The sequence below is a fragment of the Diabrotica virgifera genome, chromosome 2, assembly GCF_917563875.1.
Source record: "Diabrotica virgifera virgifera chromosome 2, PGI_DIABVI_V3a".
Taxonomy (NCBI): domain Eukaryota; kingdom Metazoa; phylum Arthropoda; class Insecta; order Coleoptera; family Chrysomelidae; genus Diabrotica; species Diabrotica virgifera.
In genome coordinates this window covers 81,672,062-81,699,319 of record NC_065444.1, presented here as the reverse complement: position 1 = coordinate 81,699,319, position 27,258 = coordinate 81,672,062, and the positions used below count along the sequence as shown (strand labels likewise).

At 32.1% G+C, this 27,258-nt stretch overlaps 1 protein-coding gene across 1 annotated transcript in view; it reads right to left on the bottom strand.

Moving 5' to 3' along the window:
* Positions 1 to 27,258, bottom strand: part of LOC126879538 (juvenile hormone esterase-like) — a 68,719-nt gene that overhangs the window by 29,757 nt on the left and 11,704 nt on the right. Inside the window, exons 3-5 of the mRNA XM_050642692.1 lie at positions 26,423 to 26,614; positions 25,979 to 26,163; positions 20,124 to 20,259 (exon numbers count right to left, since the gene is read on the bottom strand). Coding sequence (XP_050498649.1) covers positions 20,124 to 20,259; positions 25,979 to 26,163; positions 26,423 to 26,614 — 513 coding nt within the window. The remainder of the gene's footprint in view (positions 1 to 20,123; positions 20,260 to 25,978; positions 26,164 to 26,422; positions 26,615 to 27,258) is intronic.

Sequence of the window (27,258 nt, the reverse complement as noted above, 5' to 3'; positions counted from 1 at the left end):
ATTAAAATTCCAATCTTTCTTTTAAACTATTTTTCTAGAAACTAATAATTACCTCTACCTGTAGATTCTACCATTCCCGTAATAAACAATCTTTTTACATTATAATCCTAAATAAATCTTCCTTTCACTTTAATTATTCAAAAAAGTCTTTAATTCTTCATCGAAAAGCTTATTAAAGGAGAAACCCACTTACATGCTAGCTATTTATGTGCCCGCGTTATATAAAAAAATATAATTTTTATTCTATCTTTGATTGATAAATTGATACACAATAGTATATATAAATCTTACGCTATATTATATTTAATAATAATCAATAAATCTATAATAATAATAAAATAATAAATAAATTTAATAATTAATAGAATAAAACGGTTTTATTAAAAATTGTGTTTTATTTATATTGATATTAATGTTCTTTCGATAGTACTAATTTTGATCATATTGATATCGAGTATAGAGTCGAGTGGAGTATCGCAAACTAAAGTGCATTGTAAATGTAACATTGTAACCTATTGGATTAAAAAAATTGAAAACCAGTTTCTTGAAAAACCGGTTTTTTTGACCGGTTATAACCACCAGGTTAAACCGTAAGCAAAAAAAAGAATGTGTCTGTACTTTTTACGCACGTAAGAAGTTATTCTTCTATTATATAATTTCAACGAAGTAAATATACTTAACAGGTAATTTGTATTTTATTTAAATATTAAACTAACTTTCTTATCTGCCACTCTCAAAAAATGTTTATTAAAACAACCCAAAATTAAAAAAAAATATGAATCGTCCAGGATTGGAACCCGCGACCGGTGCGACCTTCCAATCACTGACCCAACGCTCTACCAACTACGCCACCAGAGCTTCTTTAAATGACACGTAAGTTTCGGATATAATTACACAACATGGTGACAAATAGACATATAAAAGTGTTATACCTACATAATATTTTATTATCTTACTACAGAGAACGACCAATTCAAAAATTATAATAAATAATACATTTACTAAAAACACTAATATATTCTTTTAATGAATTATTTGCGCTGATACAGATACATACATACCTATCTTGAAAGATTAGCAACGAACTATTACTGTCTGTGTGCGCATGCGCGCAGATTTTTGAAATTTTACTCTCAATCGCATCGCGCCTAAAGAAGAATAACTTCAAAAACTGGTATAACCGAAAACCGGTGTTTTGTCAAAAACCGCCATCCCTAATATAAACTAATAAAATAGGGAACTTGCACTAAAATTTTTTTTGCATAAAATTGTTAATTTATGCTTTAAAATGTTATATTCAAAATATTACGTCTTAACAATGAATAGTGTACGTACAACATCTGATCAAAGTTCCGCGCTTAAAATTTCCGTTTCAAACAACTTCAAAAGCGAGAGTTGGGGTCTGACGTCATAGGCCACTCGTATCGTTTGCCCGTTCGGTGGGCTATTGCATTTAATGCAGTTTGCCCATAGAAAATAATATAGTTGAAATATCTTGTTTTACTCTGTGGCAAAAATGATTTTTTCTGTGACAGGCAAAATATTAACATTTTATCTCTTTTGATATGTATCAAAAAGTTCTTTTTTATGAAATTACTTTTGTCGTTTCTTGTGTTGAAGAACAAAGAAGAAACAAGTAACTTAAAAATAACCAAGCTTTTAGTAATAAAAGTAAGGGTAACTAAAAAGTATCGGTGCTACTATATTATGCGGTCTACAGTCCGGTTTCTACTATAGCTTGCGGTCTACCGAGGGATGCGGTGTAAGTATAAGCTGAGATGATAAAGATATTAACTTGTAAAATTACAACAATGATTCTTCTTATTTATGCGTATTATTAACTTTGAAAAAAAGGATTGTGTTGGCTATGTACACGTTCTACCGGTGCGTCTGCTAATCACCATAATCTTTTCTCAGAAGGCTTTGAACACAATAATGAAAGGCTCCAGTAGGTACTAATAAACAGTACAATAAAATATAATCTTTATTATAGTGCAAATTACACCGTAATCATTTCCAGGATATACGAAATCCTTCGATTAGAGGTAGGTAGATCAAACCCACGGGGTAAACCGTATACTATAATATAATGGTACCAAACTATTGTTATAAATGGTTTAAACATGCTTATTAATAACTCTAACTTATTTGCCTTGACACCTCACATTTCTCCAATAGAATACCTGTCACCACTTTTTATAAAAGTTGCCACCATGAAGACATCAACGGTAGGTAAGTTGTCAGACTTACCCTCGTCCGTCATATTTTGCGTTTTAAACTCTGTACAAAGTAGCACTCAACTTTATCAATTTCAGTTTAAAACTAAGCTGATTGGGGAACTACTTATTACAATATAAATATAAGATGAACATAAATAATACCTAGGAATTTTCCCTTAAAGACGATTAAAATGTAATATACCCGTGATACCTACCCTAATCCCATTGTTTCCGACTGCTTAGCCCGGTTGACCGTGGCCCGTGACGTCGGACTAATAGAAGGGACGTTCAAGAGCCTCCTAAGATATTTGAATTTTATAGCATTTTCAAAGCGTCATAATTAGCGTACGGGTTAAAACTATTTGTTTTTTTTTTCGCATGCAAGCGTTTTAAGATCATGTTACCTTATGTTTTTTAATATCATTTTGTGTGAAGCCCTAAAATAATTTAGTTGTGTTAGATAGTCTTTGATTTTAATTTTTGTGTCAGTATCTATTATCTGTATTTTCCATTAAGAAAATGGCAACGTCAAAATAAACTTATTTTAACTCATTTACGGATAAGACTGAATATGCAGACAGTCATTTACCTTTGTAACGGTCTGCAAATGCAGTCGTGTCCGTGACTGGGTTACAGACAAATTGTGGCTTATTTACAATAAAAATAGTAACTCCTATTGAAAATCGAGTCAAAACCGAAAAAAATACAAGTAGCTTTGTAACAATATTGGAGAAGTGGAAGTAATCAAATTACTTATTTATTTTAAGTTACTTGGCTTTTTTGCTGATAAACTAATAAGAATCACTAAATCCAAGGTACGGAATAATACCTATTACACAGGTAGGTATGTACTTACTAATTAAATATTTATGTTTATTTAAACAGGTACAAGTACTGTCGTAAATACAAAACAATTTGAGGATATGTTAATACGATTAACCTTGCTTAATATTGCTTAAATGAATATCAGATAAATAATTATTATAAGTACTAAAAATTAAAAAAACGTCAATATACATAATCGCATTTTTTAACTTGACATCACAGATAAAATTATTTTTCTAATAGTAGATTATGTTCAGGTAAAAACATATTATGAGCACTAAATTCTGCGGAACGAAAATAGAACCTATTATTGTAGTTTAGAGTGTGTTTGAGTAAGTCATTTAGAAGAAATGTGTACAATGACAGGCGATTCTGAAGAGCATAAGACCTTGCTAGGCGAGGGGAAAGATTAGGGGTTTTTCCTAAAATTTTTTTTTTGCATCGAACAAATTTTTTTAAGTTTTTTGAATCATTCCAAACAGAAAAGGTCTTTAGTGATTTTTCTCTTAAGTTAATAGTTTTTGTTATATAAGCGATTGAAAATTTTGAAAATTGCGAAATCGGCCATTTTAACCCTAAATCGGACACTTATCTAAAAATTTCTAAGTTGCCAAGGTAGGTAGATATTCTTTAAACATTGATTGATGAAATCCCAAAGAGTTTTTTGCAATACGATATCGGAAACCCCTTTGTTTTTTAATTGCTAATCAAGCGGGCGCGACACTGTAGTATAAGTGAGGACGTTTGAGTTGGCATAAATTAGGACTTTTTGTCATATATACTACCAGTGACGTCATCCATCTGAGCGTGATGACGTAATCGATGATTTTTTTAAATGAGAGTAGGGGTTGTGTGATAGCTCATTTGAAAGGTTATTTAATTCTCTATTGACTAATATAAACATTAACATAATTATTTATACAGGGTGTACAGAAACAATTTTTTTATTAAATTAACTTTGATTAAATTTGACAAATAGAAGAAAACATTTTTTTGTACACCCTGTATAAATAATTATGTTAATGTTTACATTACTCAATAGAGAATTAAATAACCTTTCAAATGAGCTATCACAAAACCCCTACTCTTATTTAAAAAAATCATCGATTACGTCATCACGCCCAGATGGATGACGTCACTTGTATTATATATATATATATATATATATATATATATATATATATATATATATATATATATATATATATTGCATTTGCGTCCCTCGTGGCTTCTGTATAGTTTTGACTCTTCGTGACTTCCGATCAATATACAGCGTGTATATTAACAAGAATTATTTCATACAGTTAGCGCTCGCTTTGGCATCCGTTATACTGGCAACAATGTACTTATGGTATGAAGTAAAATATTTAACCTTGGTCGTGTTTATGTGAGAATTTAGTTGAAGAACCCAGACAAATTCTATTTATAACTTTTGCCAACTAGGTGGTTTTGCTCGGATATACGATAAGGATTTGCTGTAAATTGTTTGTTTTCGTTTTTATACTCTTAAATCAGGTTAGAAAAACTTATTTCTTGGGTGTAGTTATGGATAATGTATTTTCTAAACTTTTAAATTTTCTATTTTATTTCGATGGAAGAAGATTATGGATCTCGGAAGATTCGATGGCATAAGTTATAATGTAATATACTTAACAATACCACTATATACCCTTGACAAATGTTTATTTTTTAAAGTTAAATTGTTTGATGAGCCTTTCGATAGGTTAGGTTTATTATTAAATTTTATTTTTTTATTTTGATAAATAATCGGTATTGTTTCTCTCTCTCTCTCTCTCTCTCTCTCTCTCTCTCTCTCTCCTCAGCGCATCCTTTTCTGTTTTATTCTTTCGAAATTTGCTATACAAGTATTTTCCATTGCTCTCTGTTTCTCGCTCTCTGTTTGACTTCTCTCCATCTCAACGCCAATTCTTTCATGATCTCTTGTTACAGTTCTTCTCCAGCTATTATCAGGTCTTCCTCTTCTTCTTCTTTCGTCTGGTTGGTATTCGAGTGCTTGTTTGGTTATATTATTTCGATCCTTCCTCAGAGTATGTATAATCCATTTTCATTTCCTTCTTTTAACCGTGACTGTTATTTTCTCTTGTTTTGTTTTTCTCCGTAGATCTATGTTTTTTATTTTATCTGGCCAGTATATTTTTAGGATTTTCCTCAACTATTTATTTATAAAGGTTTGTAATTTTTTGCTAGTTGTCTCTTCCTCTCTCTAAGATTCTGCGCCATACAACAATATAGTCTTAAAACAGCTGTTAAAGATTTTGATTTTGGTTAATTCTGATATATCGCGTGTGTTCCAGATTTTCCTTAATGCATTATATGATTATACAGGGTGTCCCGAAAAGAATGGTCATAAATTATACCACAGATTCTGGGGTCAAAAATATGTTGATTGAACCTCACCTATATACAATAGTGCACACAAAAAAAGTTACAGCCCTTTGAATTTACAAAATGAAAATCGATTTTTTTTCATATACCGAAAATCCTTCGAGATTTTTCATTAAAAATAGACATGTGGCATTCTTATGGCAGCAACATCTTAAAAAAAAATTAAAGTGAAATTTGTGCACCCTTTAAAACTTTTAGGGGGTTTTGTTCCTTTAAACCCCCCCAAAATTTTGTGTACGTACCAATTAAATTATTATTGTGACACCATTAGTTAAACAAAATGTTTTTAAAACTTTTTTGCCTCTTTGTACTTTTTTGATAAGCCAGTGTTTATCGAGCTATTTTGAATATTTGTCGAATCCACCATATGTTTGTATATGGTTAAGTACGATTATAGAGGCCTGTTAATGATCTGAAAATGTATTTATAATTTACATTTTTAGGTATATTTTGAAAAAGAAACCATATCTCGATAAAAGGTGATTTGTCAAAAAAAGACTTAAGAGGCAAAAAAGTTTTAAAAACACTGTGTTTAACTAATGGTATCACAATAATAGTGTAATTGGAACGTACACAAACATTTGGGGGGTTTAAAGGAACAAAACCCCCATAAAATTTTTATGTAAATATATTAAAAAAGAAGCCGCATCTCGATAAAAACTTGCTTAATGAAAAAATACTAAGAGGCAAAAAAGTTTTAAAAATGTTGTTTTTAACTAATGATACCACAATAATGAATTAATTGGAACGTATACAAAAGTACGGGGGGGTTTAAGGGAACAAAACCCCCATAAAATTTTTATGGGGTGGACAAACTTCACTATAATTTTGTTTTAAGATGTTACTGCCATAAGAATGATACATGTAAATTTTCAATAAAAAATCTCAAATAGTTTTCGATATATTGAAAAAAATCGATTTTCATTTTGTAACTTCAAAGGGCTGTAACTTTTTTATGAGCACATTTGTACTAAGGTAAGTTAGGTTCAGTCGAACTATTTTCGACCGTAGAATGTGTGGTATAATTTATGACCAATCTTTTCGGGACACCCTGTATAATGAGTGCACATTGTGCCTTTACTATCCTTTTTTCTGCATCTGATCTACTAGCGCCTTTTTTTCCATAATTGATCCCAGATATGTAAAGTTATCTACCTCCCGTATTTGTCTTCCTTTTATTTTAATTTTAGTTTATTGGTTACTGTTTTTTTAAGTTTTGTTTTTTTGTCTTTATCTTCAGGCCCATTACCTTGGAGTATTTTGCAAGCGTGTCGATCTATTTTTGCTTATGGCTGCTATGTTCGGTTAGGGGACAAATGTCATCTGCGAACTACAAATCGTCCAACTAGTTATGCAATTTCCATCTAATACCTGTTTTATTATCGCTTACTTTCTGCATGATCCAGTCCGTTATTATTAGAAATAATGTCGGGGATAGCACACATCCTTGTTTAACTCCGCTTTGTATAGCTATATCTACATACTACCATTTTTCCCGCATGTTCTAGTCTGGCTCTATATTTCTTGTAAAGTAGTTTGATTAAGTTGATGTATTTTATCGGTAGTCCATATAGTTTTAGAATCTTCCACATTTGTTTTCTGTTTATACTATCGAAGACCTTTTCAAACTCAAAGTCAAAGTAAACATGTTTATATTTTTTTGCCATTCACTAGCTTGTTTCAAGATAATTGTAGAGTACAAGAGATACAGCGGTACAGGTACAAGATACAGAGGTACAGATAGAGTACAAATGTGGTCGATAGTGGAGCGTTTTGCGCGAAAACCTTCTTGGTTGTTTCTTAGTCTTAGTTTCTTGTCTAGTTCTGGCTTCAGTCTATTCAATATGATATTTGACATTATTTTGAATGTGGCACTTAGCAGTGTTATTGCTAGCCAATTCTAGCATTTATTTAAATCGCCCTTTTTTGGTATCTTAATGGTTACACCCTCGTTCCATTTCTGTGGGAGCTCCTGGTCGGCCCATATCTTGTTAAAGAGTTTGTGTAATATTTCTACTGATTCGTTTGCGTCCGCCTTTATTAAATCTATCGGTAGGTTGTAGCTTTCAGCGGCTTTGCCATTTTTTAGTTGATTCAGTGTGTTTTGTATTTCTTCTTTCGTAATTTCAACTGTTCTAATGTTTATTTCCTGTATTACATTATCTTCGTTTATATCTGATGTTTGGAGTATATTTCCTCGCAGTGTTCTTTTCAGCTTTGTATTATTTTATGTTCTGATGTAATTATATTTCCTTGTTTATCTTTGATTTGTTTATTAATGTTTAGTGTTTTTGCCCTGTCAAATTTCGGATGATATTGTACTGTATTTTCAGGTCGTTTTCTTGCGCAGCTTTTTCTGACGTTTTTACCATATGATTTACATAGTATCTTGTCTTTTCTGGGTCGCTTTTTAACCGCTATATCTTTTCTTTGTATTTCCTTTCTACTGCTTTTCCTTCTTCGGTTGCTTCTTTTTGTAACATTTCTTCTTTAAGTTTCTTTCTTTCTTCTCTTAGTTAGTTATAACATTATAACATTACTGCTATTACATTATAAATACAACAATGCCCGTCAGAGTTCGGACGAGAATTTTAGCTATTAACAAATAAGGGTCAAAGATGACAGTTTTTTCGTTTAAATCGCTACAGGTAAAAATAAGGTAATTAAATATCTTATTTAGATTATTCATCTCTTAGTAGATAAGCAAAGGTTTAAAATGGAAGTTTTTAAATTTTGATCCGATTATTTGTTACTTGGGAAATTGCAAAATAAAACTAAATTTCGAAAATAAAAAATTGCTATAACTTTTGCAAAAATGAACTTAAGACTTTGATATTGCATGAAATGTTGAGTCAAATGGTCCACATAATGCACAAAAAATTTCCAGACGATTTGTCAATTAGTTTAAATTTCATTCGATTTGTTTATCACAAAGAGCTTTTTTGCAATGTTTGTTGTTCATAAAATAATAATGATACAGCAATTCTGTGAAAACCACAGGAAAGAAGAATACTTATATTTTCAACTTATTTAAAAAATCAATAAGAAGTCATTTTTACCATTCTGAAAACATTTTACGAAAGTAGAATCATTTTTGGCTTATAAACAATTTGAATAACCATATTAACATATTGACTAAATCTGCGTTGGGATTTGAAAAGCTGATATTTTTACACGAATTTTCAAAAAAAAACCTTTCGCCTAGGTTAATTACGAGCAAAGTTAGCCACGTTATTTTTAAAGATATATTAACCACTATGTTCAAGTTTACTCAAACTTTTACACATAAACTATATACATACCTTGAACTTCAAAATAGCGATAGTTAGGTTTCTTAATTGTTATGAACAAACTAGTGAATTAAATAAAAAAAGTGGCTAACTCTGACCGTAATTAACCAAGGTAAATTTTTTTTTAACATTTATGTAAAAGTACACATCGAAAACAATGTGATAACTACAGGGGTATTTCCGTTACACCAACAATCAGCAAAATATACGGAAGGATCTTAAGAAACCGAATAGAAGACGAATACAAGGAAATGGAAGCAGAAGAACAAGCAGGATTTAGAGCCGGAAGATTTACAATTGATCACCTTTTTGCAATCGCACAAGTCATGGAAAAGGAAACAGCGATTAACCAAGAGATTTATTTCGTATATTATATTGATCTGAAAAAGGCATACGACAGTGTACCTTTGGTAAAGTTGTGGGAGGCAATGGTGAATACAAATATTAACATAGAAACGTGAAAAGTGAAAACTACCCCTAATTGTAAAAAATTATAAAACAACATTTTAAACTTTAATATTGTCAACATTTGGTTTTTATTAGGTACATAATGATTGTTTTATGCTTTAAGATATACTATCATAATATTTCAACCCTTAAAACCACCCTTCTTGGAGCTATATATAAAAAATTTTCTTATCCTAAAAGAATCATTTCGGCTTGCATCGATTTACATAAAAATTTGGGATTAGGCCATCTCACCCTGTACTTCATATTCTATATCATGCTTAAGGGCGTTGATTATTTTAGGGGTGTAACCTACCCCTTATTAACAAAAATTATATAAAAACATTGTAAATTTTAATATGGGTAAAATTTGGTTTTGATTGGTTAAATAATTATTGTTTTATACTTTAGGATAAAATATCATAATATTTCAACCCTTAAAAAGCACCCTTAATAACATCACAATTTTTATAAGTAGATAATTTAATAGATCTATACAGAAAAAAAGTAGAATTAAAGAATTACAAAAACATTTATTTACACAAAAATACGAATTTACAAATATGTACAAATACAAATACAAATAGTTTTTTAGTCATCTTCTAGTATACGAACCGGTTCTGTGGTATTATACATACATTGAAAATGATCCATAAGTGGGCTATTCCAATTTTTCAAAAAATATTGGTTTTCTAAACATAGCTCCTTCATTTTTGGCGATAAAAAGTTTTTTCAAAAATAATTTTGTAGGATTTTTAAAGAGTTATAAGACTGTGAAAACTAAATTCTGTAAGAGCCCTTAGTTTTAATTGGGGTGGGTTTAAAAGAATAAGGGGGTGTTTGCTCGAAAATAGAGGTTTTAAATAGCTATAGTATCTCGCTAACTGTTCACTGTAATGAAAATCTATGCAGAAGGGAATTTTAGTTATTAAATAATAAGCTACAATTTAGTAGTCCATAATTTTTTTCGTATCTCCAGTATTCGTTACTCCAATTTTTCTAAAATTAGGCCTTTTAAATAGGTCAAACTTCTTGGGTGTATTGATAATACGAATATAAAGGGAATGACAGAAAGGTGAAGACCAATTTTTAATTAGTAGGGTAGTTAGGGGGTTGTTTTCACTGATTTTTTCATAGAGAATAGCAGGTACCGACTGTTTTCATCATAAGTCGCTTAATTTTCATACTAGAGGAGCTTCATATTATTATTTTTTGAAAGGTCTAACAGTATACTTGAAAAAAGATTATTTAAGTTTAATTTAATTTGTGTTACTAAAAGATACATTTTTGATATCTACAGTTTTTTTTTATTAAATGCATATTTTTCGAGGTATTCTCAAAAAACCCTCTAAAAAGGCGATTTTTTCGTCGAAAAACTGTTACTTTCAAGCGCGAATAACTCGAAAAATATTAGTTTTACGAAGAAAATATACAAAACATTTTTTCTTAGAATTACTTTTTACATCGATTTACATGCAATAAAAAAATTCCCGTCCCCGAGATAGGGTGGCAACCACCCCAAGTTTTTAGCGTACAGCGGCATGATATAGAAAATGATTCTTGTACTATTCCCTACCTTCTGTGAAAATTTCAAGTAAATCCATGTTGGACGAAAACATTGCGAGCCAAAATGCTTCACTACCTCGACTATAGAAGGAGGAGAAACAATCAGTAAATGTTACGAATATAAATACCTGGGTATAAAAATCACGAATGATGGAACACTGGACGGAGCCATTAAAGAACGAAATACTCAGGCCAGGAAAGCAATTAGGCTCCTAAACTAAGTACTCTGGGACAAGCAGATAAACAACCAAAACAAGAAAAAGATCTATAACGCCGTAGTGAAAAGCATTATAACATAGAGCTGAGAAGTATGGCATATGAAGGAAAAATCAAAACGAATGTTAGATGTCACCGAAATGGACTTCTAAAGAAGAGCTGCAGGAAGATCAAGAAGAGAACATGTCACCAATGAACGGATACGAGAAATAATGAAGGTTACACATACAATAAATGACGAAATCAGCGAAATACAACTACGATGGTTTGGTCACGTACAAAGAATGCATGAAGACAGAATCACAAAACAAGTGCAAAACTAGAAACCGCAAGGTAGAACAAGAAGAGGTAGAAAGAGGAAAAGTTGACAGGCAGGAATAAACAAAGTCATGGATGAAAGAGGTCTGAAAGTAGATCAGTGTGCGGACGGAGAGGCGTGGCGAACGGGTATCGGAAGACGGAGAACGTTATAAACCGATAATACAATAATAATGTAAAAGTACCAGCCTTTTAAATCCTAAAGTCTAGGGATGGCGGTTGTTCAACAAAAAACCGGTTTTCGGTTATACCGTTTTTTTTTACTTACGGCTTAACCTGACGGTTAAAACCGGTCAAAAACCCGGTTGTTCCAAAAACCGGTTTTCGTTTTTTTCATCAAAAGCAAATACTCAATAGGTTATAATGTTACATTTATATTGCACTTTAGTTTGCTCAATTTTCCTCCCGAAAAATTCCCCAACCAATTCAACCTATAAAAATTTTCCCAGGCGCTTTTAAATTACCCTAAAAATGGGCGAAAGTACCCCAATTTCTGATTCGTCGCTCGTTGTAGACGGCGTCGGCGTATATTGCGTTGTCAATAATTGGGATATTCCCAAAAGTGATGATCCTACCGATCTACCGAAATGTCCCTTGGATCTATCAGGTTTAAAAAATATCCAAATGACATATTTTACTTAAAAATAAATTCGATAAACCAATTCATTATTTACTTCTCTATTGCCATCAAAAAATTTCAGTAGGTAATATTTTTTAATACGTTCGTATAATACCTACCTTTTATATCCTAAGAATTATTTATTGTTTAAAAATTACATAATGGAGGTTCCTAATCGGTTTTCGGTATTCAAATTTCTTACAAACAAGAGTCTCAAGTCTCAAGTACTCAAGTATAAACAATGTTTTAGATGATGGTTGGAATATCGATTTCAAGCAGATCACTTACTTTTTTATGTAAATATATTATCATCTAAATCTAAAAATAACTATTCCCAAAATTGTTTCATAAAAGCTGATGTGACACTTTCGTCCAGTTCTCTATTAGCAAATAAAAGTTGAATTATGGTTGTTTGGGTTAATTACTTCGCATATTATTTATAATACATATGATTGAGATCGAAAATAGATAGAAATTTTTTCATTTTTCTCTAAATAAATTTTTTTTCCAAAGGTAACTTTTTCGGTTTTTCACCGGTAATTACTTTAAAAAGAAAAAACCGGTTATAACCGGGACAAAAAAACAACCGGTAAAACCGGTTGTTTCGAATTAAAAAAACCGGTTTTAGATTATAACCGGTAGGTCTTTAGCATCCTTAAGTCGATTAATTTAGTTTGCAATCAATACTAACAAAGTTATTCAAATTGTTTATAAGCCAAAAATGACTCTATTTTACTAAAATATTTTCGGAATGATAAAAATGACTTTTTATTATTTTTTTAAAAACTTTGAAAACATAAGTATTCTGTTTTCATGTGGTTTCCACAAAATTGCTGTATCATTATTATTTTATGAAGAAAAGTATGCTTCATCATTGCAAAGAAAAGGCTTTTTTTTATAAACAAATTGAATAAAATGTAAACTAATTGACGAATCGCCTTGAAATTTTTTGTATATTATCTGGACTGGACATGGACTGTTCGACCCAATATTTCATGTAATATCAGTCTTAAGTTTATTTTTGCAAAAGCTATAGCAAATTTTTTATTTTCGAAATTTAAGTTTTATTTTGCAATTACCGAAGCAACAAATAATCGTACGAAAATTCAAAAACTGCCATTTTAAACCTCTGTTCATCTACTAAAAATGAATACTTACTCTATCTGATATAAGATATTTAATTACTTATTTTTACCTGTAGCGATTTAAACGAAAAAACTGCCATTTTTGACCCTTATTTGTTAATAACTAAAATTATCGTCCGAACTGTAACGGACATTTTTGTATTTATAATGTAATATAGTGTCCAAAAAATCCATTTGAAACCTGGCCGGTCAAGTGTTCCGAACGTATATTTTTGATATATTTCTCTGGAGTACAATGTGTTTCCGGTTATCCATTTCTTTTCTCTTTTTTTCATCCCTATAATTTCGTTTGCAGTTTTTGCATAATGTCCTTGAAGTTCTTCCATATTTCTTCCACTGTTTCCTCATGTTGGGACAGTGCTGTTCGGTTTAATTTCAGTCTTTTTGTGATTTCGATTCTTGTGTTTTCTTGTTTAAGAGCTTCGACATTGTATCTTCTTCTTGTGTTTACTTTCCGGTTTTTGTCTTTGACTAATTTCATCTTTATTTTGGCCCTTACTCGCATGTAATATTTAGTATTCGCCATAAGTGTCTCCACTTGACCTTGTCGAACGCTTTACGATAATCTATAAAGCATATATACAGTGGAATATTGAATTCCCTAGATTTTTCGATTATCTGTCTTATATTCAACAGGTGTTCTCGAGTACCTCTACCTTTGGTAAATCCAGTTTGCTCTCATGAAATTTCTCTTTGAAAAAATGTTTTTATTCTCTCATTGATTATATGTAGCATTATTTTAATTTTAATGGCATGTGATATAAGAGAAATAGTTCTATAATTGTCGCATTTATGGAAGCTGCCTTTTTTATGAATCGTTGTTATTGTAGATTTTGTCCAGTCTTTAGGCCATTGTTTAGAATGCCATATTTGGTTACAGAGTCGATGAAGTAATTTTACGCCAGTTTCTTCTGTGGCTTTGAGTATTTCTGGTGTTATCATATCTGGACCTGGTGCTTTATTATATTTGAGCTAAATGATCGCTAGCCTTACTTCATTTTCAAGTATATCAGGTTCTTCTTCTACCTCGTCAAAGATTTGGTTAACAGGTTCTTGGCGTTGATCATCTTTATATAGGTCCCTGCAATACGATCTCCATGTCTCTGCTATATCTTCTCTGATTGTTCTCAGAGTTCCAGTGTTGCTTCAATGGCCCAAGTTCTGGCTTTGAAGTATCTTGTTAAGTAGCGTATTTTTCTAAATAGATCTCTCGGCTGATTATTCTGATCATGTCTCTCAATTTCTTTGCATATATTTTGATAGTAGAGTTTTTTATCTGCCTTGAATCTTCGCTTTACTTCTTTATTGAGGTTTCTTAAACTAGCTTTTTCCCTTTCACTATGCATACCACTTTGACAAAGATTTCTTCTATTCTCAATGATTTGAAAGGTTTCATCTGTTATCCAGTGTTTCCGTTGCACAGGATTATTTATCTTTGGATGATCAATTGGTGTTGTTACACAATGTTTAAAAGTCTCCCATATTTCTTGTGATGTTCCGTGACGAATAGAGGGCATTATTTTATGTACTTCCTGGAGAAGGTCTTCCTGCTTTGTTAGTTGTATCTAATGATCTATCTGATTCTATCTATGATAAAGGTGGTGACATCATAATTGATATATTATTATTATAGTATGAGAATAGAAAAATTATATAATTAAAAATATTGTAATAAAGAATTATATCTATATATCTATAAGCGAGATTCCTATAGCCTCTGCTACTTCTCGCATTTCGACCGCCATCTTTTTCTGTCCATCCATTCGTCTTCTTTGATGGCTCTATCTCTCATGATGTGCTGTACATGTTCTTCCCAGGTAACTCAAGGCCTTCCCCTCCTTCTTCTTCTTTGTTGTGGTATATAATTTAAAGCTTTCTTTGGCCATTTATCTTCATTCATTCGTTTGACGTGACCATACCACACTAGTTGTCTCGTTTTAATTCTATCTACTCTGGAATATACAGTTTTTGTCCTCCTAATATCTTCATTCCTGATGCGATCTTTTTTGGATATACCACACGCTCTCCTTAGATAATCCATTTCTACTACCTACTTCTATTCTCTTTCTATCTTTTTTCGTGATCTGCCAAACTTCTGCCCCATAAGTCATAATAGGCTCTACCAAGGTACTATAGATTGTCGTTTTTTGTCTTATCTTTTTAGACCATAGCTGAGAGCTTAGAATGTTTACCGCTATTTTGCCCTGCTGTGTTCTGTTTTCGATGTCTCTTTTGCCTTCTTTAGATATTATAGATCCGAGATATTTATATTCTTTAAATGTGTTTGTGGTTCTAATTTCTAAATCTGGATTTTCTAATCAAGAATTAAGAACTAAATTCTAACACTTCTATAATATGTTACAATTGAGCAATTAGACCACCAGTTTCGGCAACTGGTTATGATAAATTCATCAATTTTAATGAACATACTTTTTAATTTTTTTTATTTTTGTAATAAAAAAATACATTGTTAATTATACAAAGAGAACACCATTAATCTGTCACAACAATAATTGTTTTAACATACTACAATAATCATTTATAAAAATATCCGAAGTCTAAATACCAACATTTGAGGTGGCAACAGCGTAGTAGAAGCCATGAGGACATAAACTGAAATATACGGATTCCGCGACAACCTTAAACTGAATAAATATATATTTGGACGTCACCAAAACCGTTAAAGTGATTTTAGATATACAGCAAGCGAACGTGGCGCGCCTGATGGCAACTGCTCCAAGTAATGTGTATATTATTATACAGATAACGTGTCTGAGGACATCCGGCCAATATTTTGTTCAGGCATTGTAGGAAGTGGTACCTTTCACCGGAGATAAATTTTAGAGAAAATCCTCGTGGCAACCGTATATCGGAGTCCACGAAGACCTGGACGCCACGAGAGACTACAGTTTAACATGGGGGGACGTCATGAGAGGCTAAAAATAAATATATATATATATATATATATATATATATATATATATATATATATATATATATGCCAAAAAGTCCTAATCAAAAATAAAAATCGACCTGTCTGAGGATTTCTCTTGAAATTTGCCATGCTCGAGATAATGAATTTATGCAAACTCAAACGTCCTCACTTATACTACAGTGTCGCGTCCGCTTGATTAGCAATTAAAAAACAAAAGGGTTTTCGATATTTTATTGCAAAAAACTCTTCGGGATTTCATCAATCAATGTTTAAAGAATATCTACGTACCTTGGTAAAATTGAAATTTTTAGATAAATGTCCGATTTAGGGTTAAAAATGGCCGATTTAGCAATTTTAAAAATTTTCAATCGCTTATATAAGCAAAATTATTAACTTAAGAGAAAAATCACTAAAGACCTTTTTTGTTTGGAATGATTCAAAAAACCTAAAAAAAAAATTTGTTGGATGCAAAAAGAATAATTTTAGGAAAAAACCCCTAATCTTTCCCCTCGCCTGGCAAGGTCTTATGCTCTTCAGAATCGCCTGTCATTGTACACATTTCTTCTAAATGACTTATTCAAACACATACTTAAATTTAAACCTTACAGGAGAAAGTTTATTTTACCCCCTAAATTTGAACTTTTCGATTCACCTGGTAGATACACGTGCACCGCTGATGCCCGCCAGGTCATGGTTTTTAGCCTTGGTGTGCTATGAATTATCACTAGACAAATTTCTAGCCTTACAGGACGACCGTTAGTCGGAGAGTTCACTAGCTCTTAGACTACCAGCTTAGCTCAAGCCCTCCTCTTCCAATGGCATTTTAGGTTTTATTACTCCGAAATAACTAATTTCTTAAGTAATAATTTAAATTTTTATATTAACGTCTCGGGAGCTCCAGCTTAGCTCAGGCATCATGGGCCTGTTCTGTTCCAATTGCATTTTAGTCTAAAACACTACTTAATTTCCCCAGTGAAAAATGAAACTATGTTGCGGTCTTTTTAAAATTGTGTCATTTGAAAATATTTGGTCGGGGGCCCCGGGGCACTGCCCCTGCGACCATAATGGTAGTTACGGCCCTGATAAGTTGTCAAAACCAATCATTTCGAAAAAAGTAATATAATAAATATAATATCCGTTTATATTAACAGGACATATTATTATACCGAAACAATGGTTACTCTCCAACTTTTGTGCTATCCCTAAAAATAAAAACGCTAAATATTGCAGTGAATACAGAACAATATCATTAATAAGTCACATTGTCAAATTATTCTTGAAAATAATAATACATGGTCGTATAAATAAAAAACTGAAAGGAGGAATAGGTGCTAGTCAGTTTGGGTTAAAAACGGACTAGGAATCAGATAGGCGTTGTTTGCTTTTAATGTGTTAGCTCAAAGATGCATGGATATGAACGTGGATGTGCATGTGTGTTACGTTGATTTTGAGAAAGCATTTGACAAGGTAAGAAATGAAAAATTGGTCCAAATTCTAAAGACGAAGGACATAGACAAAGGCGACTTACGAATAATAAATAACCTTTACTGGAATTAAGGAGCACAAATCGTAATAGATAACGAACTCATTCAGAAAATGAAATCAGGAGAAGAGTTAGGCAGGGATGTATTATGTCTCCATTACTATTTAATGTATAGTGAAGCTATATTTGAAGAAGCATTACTATCTTAAAGTGAAGGAATAATAATTAACGAAAGATCTATTAACAACATAAGATGTGCAGATAGCACCGTGGAATTGCAAGCTCTGCTGAAGAACTCCAATTACTTCTAAAAAACAAACAGTTTCTTTGAAAAAGATGGACTAAAAATGAATATAAAAAGACCAAATACATGATAATAACAAATAATACAAATATACAAACAAACATATATACAAACAAACATACATTATTTGGAAAATGTACCGATAGAGAGGGTTGATAAATACATAGGAACCAAATACATAAGGACCTGGTTCTCAGACAACAATGATCAAACAACAGAAATAAGAGCCAAGATAGAAATAGCCAGAAATGTGTTTGTAAAAATGAAAACAATTCTCTGAAACAAAGACCTTACTTAAATTAAAATTGAAAGGAAGGGATCTGAGAAACTAAGCGTTTTCGATACTGCAATATAGTCTTGAAAGCTGGACATTAAAGCAAGAACACATAATTAAGCTACAGTCATTTGAAACGTGGTGTTATAGGAAGATGCTTAGAATAGCATGGATACAGAAGAAAACTAACCCGGAAGTATTGAGATAAATGGGTAAAGAGTACGAAATAATTAACACAATAAAAATAAGAAATTTACAATATCTGGGACAAGTAATGAGGGGAGAGCGATATGAACTTCTAATTGAAGAGATATATGAACCAAATGGCCAATGGCCAAATGAAGGTCAGTTGGCCATTGAAATCCAATATGTGAGGTTTTCACCAAAAAAAGTTCCAACCACGTGGGGAGAGTCCTGTGTTGCCCTGGGTAACATCCAGGTTTATCTATTACATCCGATGAATTTTATATAAATATGTAAAACATCTTTATTATTTACATTTAAAGGGTTTTTACCCTATACATTTTGGTGGCTCAGGCATGCAAATTTTGGCTTTTAAACACTGATGATGGATTCCTTAATCCGAAAACGTTTTGTATTTTGACCCTTATTTAGGGTATTTTAATATATACCTTTTACAAGAAACTTGGTATTTTTGTGATTTATGGTATACAGCCAGCTACAGGAAGTTTATTTTCCTCGTGGATTTTACTAATAATATGTAACGGAAATCCTGAATGATGACATGACAAGAATGACAGTGCCACAGGAAGTTGAAATATTTACTAATTAGTTATGTAGCCAAGTTTTACACTACTGGCTACATAACTAATAAGTAAATATTTCAACTTCCTGTAGCACTGTCATTTCTGTTATGTTATCATTCAGGATTTCCGTTACATATTATCAGTCGCCAGTTGCCACCAACCATTCAACATGCGAACGACTCAATTTGGGCTCAAATAGTACCCTGGGCAGAATACATGTGATATTTTGTTCATCCATGTTCAATTTCACAATTATAGTCACCGTTTCCGTGACTGATCAAGTTTAAAGGGTTTTTACCCGACTATTTTTGTATTTTGGTGGTTAGCATGTCAGCATGCTCCAATTGTTTATGCAGAGAAAGATTCGAGGAAAGAGAAGCATAGGTAGATGCAGAATATCGTAGCTGCACAACCTGAGATAGTGGTACGGATGTATATCAAATGAACTTTTCAGAGCAGCCGTCTCTTAAATACGAATAGCTATGATGATTGCCCACATCCGCCGCGGAGATGGCACTTAAATAAGAAGATGTCAGCATCTTGTGAGTATAACCTATAACCTTTTTTTTAAAACCGTAGTCAACATTTCAAAAACTTTGCGTTAACTTATCAGGTTATATTTATTTTAGGTCAGCACTGATGGTGATCTGTTATCAGATCGAAAACTAGTTCTGTGATGTAGCCCTTTTTAGGGAATTTTAATAAATATATCTTTTATAAAGGATTTTAATTGTTTTTTCATTAGTTATTAATTAAATCTTATTAAATTGTGACTTTCCCATGCTGGGTGATGGCAGTTCATATACCCTAAAACCAATTTAGGATGTGTAATTTGTTCAATAAAATATTTTTGTTCATTTAATTCATGTATGTTTTGATCACTCCATCCATCCAATGGGACCACAGCCCAAACCGGCCTTGGCCACCTTCAGCAAGCTTCTCCAATCATTTCGATTTGCTGTTGTTCTTTTCCATGAACGCGTTTTCATGAGGTTTTTGTCATCCTCATCTACATGTCTGGATATCTTGGGTCAAGTAAATAATATAAATATGTTAATATTCTTATGATATAAAATCGACACTGCTTTAGCTTCAAGATTAGTATTCAGTGCAATTGATTTAGCTGCTAAACCAGCTCTTGTAAAGATAACTGCTCCACCACTAGCTTGCTGGGATATTCTATTTTTTTACCATTGATTTTTTCTTATTTATGTTGGTTTGTTTAAAGTCAGTTTCTTGGAGATATTACTGAAGAGAGATGGCTGAAGGGTGATAAAATTTTTGAAACAAATATGAAAATTTTAATTACCTATGAAGCCCCATTCCTCTGAATTAAATCCAATTAAAACAGGAACCTTTTTGTAGTTTCCGTCCAAAAATGCTTGAAAGCCTTGGTAGGAAAATGGACCAGAATCTTCAACAGCAAGTCCACCAGGTATCCCAGACTGAAACGTTTTAAAAAAAGTAAAGGATGGTTTAGCTTGCTTTCAATTCAGAGGGATGCACAATCCCTCATTTTCAGATTTTCAGTTTGTTTAAAATGTTTTAATTATGTAATTTCAAATATTACTATTATATGTAATATTAAATGTTAGGAAGAGTATTTTACTATTAAATATATTACTATAAAATAACTACCATTTCTTTTATAACATTATATAATTTAGTAAATTCAGTGAATGAACGTAAGATAAGGCTTTACTCCACCGTGTAATTTTCCGTATAACCAAAGACTTTGAAAATTTAGGCGCTTCTTACGCTTCACTCCTCTTTTGAACTTGTGCCGTTGGTTGGTTTTACTTGGGGGGAAGCTTTCCATTCATGGGGTGGAAAAAAGTAGACGTTCAAAATAAGTCCGGAAATGAATAAACTGACTAATTCTAAGTAACCTTTTTCAGTTTTTTCACTAACTGTTAAGTATTTGTAAAAATATATTTATATACCACTGTTAGTTTATGTCACACTACTGTCACAGTGCCATTATATTCACCTATTGTCAATCCCTAAGAGAGACGTCATGTAATTTAGAAAAAGTAAAATATATAAGTAATTGCACTAAGTCCTAGATTTTCACCCAAAGTGACCGAAAGTAAAACCGGAAGTCGGTATTTGAACTGTTCATGTAACTTTGTGAGTCGATTGATATATATTATAAGTTCACTAATTTTGAGTAATTTTTGTCAAACTTCCGGTCATAAATTTTTAATCGGAAATGACTTCAAAACCGGAACTAAAGATTCAAGCTCGACTTTTCAGTACGCTTCGATTGACATGTCATGTACTATTTTTCGGATTATAATATGGCACTTCCGGTTCGAACTTTTTAACCGGATATGATATAAATACCAAAAGTATACATTTATTCTGATCTTACTAAGGCACGTCGAATAATATATCGCTTATACTATTTCGGTGACTTAAAATAATACTTCCATTTGAACTCTTAAACCGGAAGTCCGGGGTCAAATTTCTCACCTTTAATACCATCCTTGGGTTATAAACTTTCATTTGACACCTCATTTATCACTATAGCTGTAATAATAACTTCTTCTTCTTTAGGTGCCATCTCCGCTACGGAGGTTGGCAATCATCATAGCTATTTTAATTTTTGAGACAGTAGCTCTAAATAGTTGTTTTGAGCTGCATCCAAACCATTCTCTCAGGTTCTTCAGCCATGAAATTCGTCTTCTTCCGATGCTTTTTCTGCCATCTATTTTTCCTTGCAATAATAACGGAGGAGCTATATTTGGGAACAGACGGACAGACAGTCATGACACCGGAAGTATATATTTGTTCTCGTCTTGCTACGGCTCGTCGAATAATATATCGCTTTTACTATTCCGGCGACTTTAAAACAGTACTTCGGAATTTCTAGGTCAAATTTTTCACCATTAGCTCCATGCTTAGGTTATGAGCCTTAATTCGACTTCTTTGAGGTGACAAATTTTGTCATTCTACCTGGTATAATGACGGAGGAGTTGTGTTTACGGATGGAGTGACAGATGTACGGACGGATAGACGGACGTGGGTAATTCAACGTTTTCACATTTTTTCAAAATTAAGTGAAAACAATAGTTTTCAGTTTAGTTTGTCCATTACTACAATAACATAAAAAATTGAAGTGTCTGGAAGCATTCCCCGTGTAATAGCTAAACTAAGTCAATACTTTTGAGTTATTTGCGAGTGAAAATGTTCATCTTTCAACCAAAAAAACCACGTTTTAGACGGTTTTGCGCAAATAACTCTACTCGGTACTAACCGCAAAAATGTAGCATATTATAAAAAAATGGTGTATTTTTATGTAATGTCTGTAGACCTATTTGAAGCAGTAGCTCATGCAAAGTAGGTTCTATAGCACATTATGTATATCTTGCAAAGCTCCAGTATACGCGTTTTGGTATATCTCTTAACCCGCCGTTACACGCGTCTTCTATTCGGACGTGGTTGCACGCGTATGAGCGTCGGCCTCACCTACATAAGTTCGACTTATTTCGAGGAAGAATGAATGTCAACATGTATAAATATAAAATGGGTTGTACTCACATATTATAGAAAGTTTTGTATACCAACTTTTTTTATTCATTTAACAAAACAAAAGTAAAAATAATATACATAGATCAAAAGCAAGTTTTCTTAATTTTCAATTTCAGCAAGCCACTGAAGAAATGAACGTTCTTTACGCGAATTCATTTTACTAAAAATACAAATTAAAATTAACAACTGTTCTGAAGCTATTTCTTTGTGGTATTTATGTAATTAACTATTAATATTTTGTATTTTGATAACGACGTCCGAGGTGGAATTCGAAACGTCAATAAAATCAATTTTTCAAGTTAAATTGTGGCTTATTTCCCAATTAGAATAGGTAAATTTAAAAATGGCTTCTTAACCAGTGGCGCACCTAGAATTTTCCTCTGGGGGGGGGTTAGCTTGGGCACCGAGAGTTTTTTGTATTATTTGTGAAAGACAAGTTACATTTTCCTACTTTCTTTTATATATATTTCTATATGCTCTGGGTGGGATTTTAACCCCTAAACCCCCCGCTCGGTGTGCCACTGTTCCTAACCTAATCCAAACAATAATATTTTAATTAAACCTACCTAAATATTAAATAAAAACCTAAAAGTTTCTTTGAGATAACAGAAACGTGATTTCACCGTGATTGCACGCGCAGTGAGGAATTCCCTCACTTGAAGAGGGATGTCTCTTCTTTCAACTATCACACAGCACACTGACCGCCAGAAATATTCTATAACTTTTTCATACCCTCTCATGAACCATGTTAAAGGCATTCCTGGGTGCTTAAGGTTATCGTATTAGTTTACACAATTTCATTGGTTATAAACAAATATTGTGAGGGATTCCCTCATAGCGCGTGTAATGGCGGGTTAAATATGTTATTGGTTTTTTATCTGCAAATTTATTGTCGTTTTCTTATCAACGACTTCCAGGAGAGATTATTTTTTCAATATATACCCCCTAGGGTGCATCGAAAAAATAAAAGTTGGAAATGTTATATGTAATAGCGTGAAAAAGTTGCTAGTGTTATTTTTCAGCATATTAGTATTTTTAATTTTTTTTTCTAAACGAATTTTCTGCCCCGCCAACGATTTCAATTTATATTATTTGGAATAAAATATGTGTTAACTCGATCTAAGATCAATTAAAGAAAACTTAAAATGTTGTCAATTACAAATTTAAACGATATTTAAAAGTTTTATTTGTTTTTTCAATCTCCCCAACCCCTTTGAAATGTCCCGCTTCGTGAGTCCGTGCGTGTAATTTTCACTTATGTTTGGTGCGATGCCTTACTTGTTATTATTGTTGTTTGTAAATTAAAGATTTTTAAAATAGATAAACCAGGACCATGGGGAATAAAATCAAGATGTGCTGTGGACCGCTCCATTTTTGGCCAACCACCAAATATACCTGAAAATGTTTTACCGAAATACAAACAAGCGATGAAGTTTTGTGGTTGCAAGAGGATAAAAACTCGGCAAGAAAGAGCCAGAAGTTTCTGGTATTGCCGAACAGGTTGCAATTAAATTGGAGGAAATATGGAAAAAGGCTTTAATTCCAATAATTTAACAAGAATTATTCAGCTTTAAAAAGCCTATCATGACGAATACATGAAACTTATGAAACCATTTAAGAACAGGCAAAACAGTGAATTTTACAAAAATAAAATTCAATGCTCTAAAAACAAAAGTAAAACTACACGTTTCGATCTTGCAGCATGCAAATGTGACACTCTGACTAATTGTCTTTGTAGCAAATCTCAAATCTCAAAAAGTGCCTTTGGATGAGCCGAATTTCTATTAAATCAAAGAGGTCCCAGAAAAATGGTGATAAGCACGATTGATAGGGAAAACAAAAACAAATATAATCAGAGAAAACAACGGTAAAAGGAGAAAGTTACCGACGCAAAGACAAAACTTTAGCTCAAGTAAAAAACTGTACCAAGTTTTATGGTCAATCAATCGTGGAAGAACACATAGCACTTGTGCATGAGCCAGGGTGCAAATATTTCGGATATGGTTATCCGCTGTCTGGTATATCAGAAAGTATCAAATCCAGCTATTGCATGTGACCAAACAGTCTTAAATACTGGCGTTAAGGGTGATGTAATACGACTGTTAGAAGAACATCTTAAAAAACCGCTTCAGTGGTTTGTATGTCTTCGACATTCAAATGATCTACCCCTTGGAAATCAAAAGAAGTTTGCCAGTGACCAAATAAAAAAACGTGAGGGTCTTCAAACTTTCTGCTATAAAAATTTTGATTCAAATGACTACTTTGAGTTAATTAACTAACAAGAATATCACCTTACAGAACCACCTATATTCTCTAGATTTTCGAGGGACAATCTGCGAGATTTTATTAAGAATCCTAACTTAGACCCTTTTAACATTGAGATTGAGAAATATCACTGCCACAAACAATGTGTAGAACGATGTGTCAAGCTTGTGACACAAGCTTGTCTAGCAAGTGTATTTAGCAGTTTGTGAAGCGTATTCGAGGGATGGACTTATAAAAACTCGAATTGATTCCAGAAAAACTATACCTCACTTTAATGCTAAATCGGAAAACATCTTCGAATAGAATGCTTTTACCATATTTTTTTGTAATAATACCTAATTTTGTACTTTGTTTATATTTATTTTAGTATTAAAAAACTTGGGTGATCCAGTGCGACGGATAAGTTAGGCTATTTTGTTATAAACAGAATGTTTTAGTATACTTTTCTTAAGTAAAATTTTTAATTGCCTTGTGAAACCAGAAAATATTTTCCAAATTAAACCGAATTTATTTATTCAAGTTCTATAAGGTATTTCATTTCCCTTACAAAAGAAATTCGCATATTAATGTATTTTTTCTAATTATTAGTTGCCGTGGGGGGCAGAAAATATTTTTTTAATTCAACGCAATTTTACTAAAATACTAAATAGTGTGTTAGGCAACTATTGTTAGCTATTACATTTTCGTTTCGAAATAATTTCCAATTTCGAAAAAAAATTACCAAAATACTTAACAGTTGATTGGGCAACTTTTGTGAGGTATTACTTTTCCATGGCAAAAAAAAATTTTTTTCGCCTTTTTCGATGCACCCTAACCCCCAACCAAATTTATTTTATTTATAATTTATATTTAGTTTCATAATAATATATTCTTGTTCGGGATATTACTTTATACGTATTTAATAATTATCTCTTTTACTCTTTCTTCTTTAAATACATTTTAAATTTTAAATATATGTACTTCCTTTTGTGCACTATTTTTTTTTAATTTAGCTTAAATTTCCCGAAAACTATGGCCATTGGCATAATACGGTTGATTTCGCAATCAGATGTAATGTGTAGTGGTGTGTGTGTTGAGTAAATGTCTTGTTAGTTAATAAAATCGACTTTATTGTCTTTAAGAGACGCTAATAATTGCATCCGAAAAATTAGAAAAATTTCCTACCCAGCTGGGATTTGAACTCACAATCCTTGGATCCAAAGGTAGTGTCTCTTACCACTGAGCTACAGAAGATTGAATTGTTTGTGTTCTAGAATATAACGTTCCAATAGTTTATTTTATGAAAGTTGTATCCGTCAATTATATGCATAAGAATTAATGCTTTTTTATAATATAACGAATTTGTTAGTAAAATTTTAAACTTACATAAATTATATCTTTGGCATCAGCATTTCGAAGTACTTGAAGAAGTTCATTAGTATCGTTGGAACCAAACGAAGGGTCTACTCGTCTACCCAATTCCAAAGCAGTTTCTGTTGTAGTGCCTGAATCTTGCATTCGACCACCTGAAATAGGTGTCGCACTTTGCATAATAACACCATGAAAGAGCTCTAAAAAAGAGAAAGAATTATAGTCATTATAAAAACAAAATTTAATTGCTAAAATGAAAGGTTATACTTAGTAATTAAAAAAACAAACTTTAACCCCACCTGATCTACTTAATCTTCTACTGTGATGATACAAAATAACCAGAGACAAAGAAGAAATCGTTTTATTAGGTACTACGCTACTATAAACTTGCAAATCAACTATATTATTGCAAAAGTCTCAAAAAGAATAGGCTGAATAGCATAAATGATAAATACTTACGTTTTTCTCCCTCCCAGGGGCCCATTAGATGATATCCTACAGCTCTGGATCCAGCACTTTCACCAACTAGCACCACATGCTGTGGATTTCCACCGAATAGGTGAATGTTTCTATTGACCCATTCTATAGCAAACCGCTGATCTTTTAAACCAAGATTAAGAGGAACCACACCGTCTTGAGTACCAACAAAACCTAAAGAAAGAGTCCATGTTAGACCAGATCATAGAAGTCAGAGGTAGATAATAGATATAAATAGTGAACTTAATATAAGTACACACACATAATTTTTTGGTTTTTAGACTGCGTTTAAAAACATTATTCGAAAATTGTTGGTAAAGAAGTTGAGAGAATTATCCATTTAAATATGTCTAAAGATAAAACTTTCGAATTTCGAATCCCGAATAAACTAACAAACAGATTATCACCTAAGTTAGCAAAGACAAGTAGGTTCACTGTTCTATAATGTTTAACATTTCTGTACATTTTATCAGAGAGTTGAATACTAGAAGGACAATAACAAAAAACACGAGCGTTTTCAGATGATGGCAATTTCTAAGCCAGAAGCAGCAATGATATGAGAGAACTATTTAAATCAATAAAAAAGTGGCAGAAACTAATGGCTTAAAAATTAATAAAATAAAATATATTATTATAAGCATGTCAAGAGGATTAAAACACCTTCAAAATTTAACTATGGGAAAATTCAACATTAAAACTTTTTCCAAAAAATTTATGGACCATTTTAGATATTATACAGAGTATTCCAATGAAAATTTGACCCCTCCCCCAGAAACTCAGAAACCAACAGTTTCTTCAGAATAAAAAAAACATGTCAA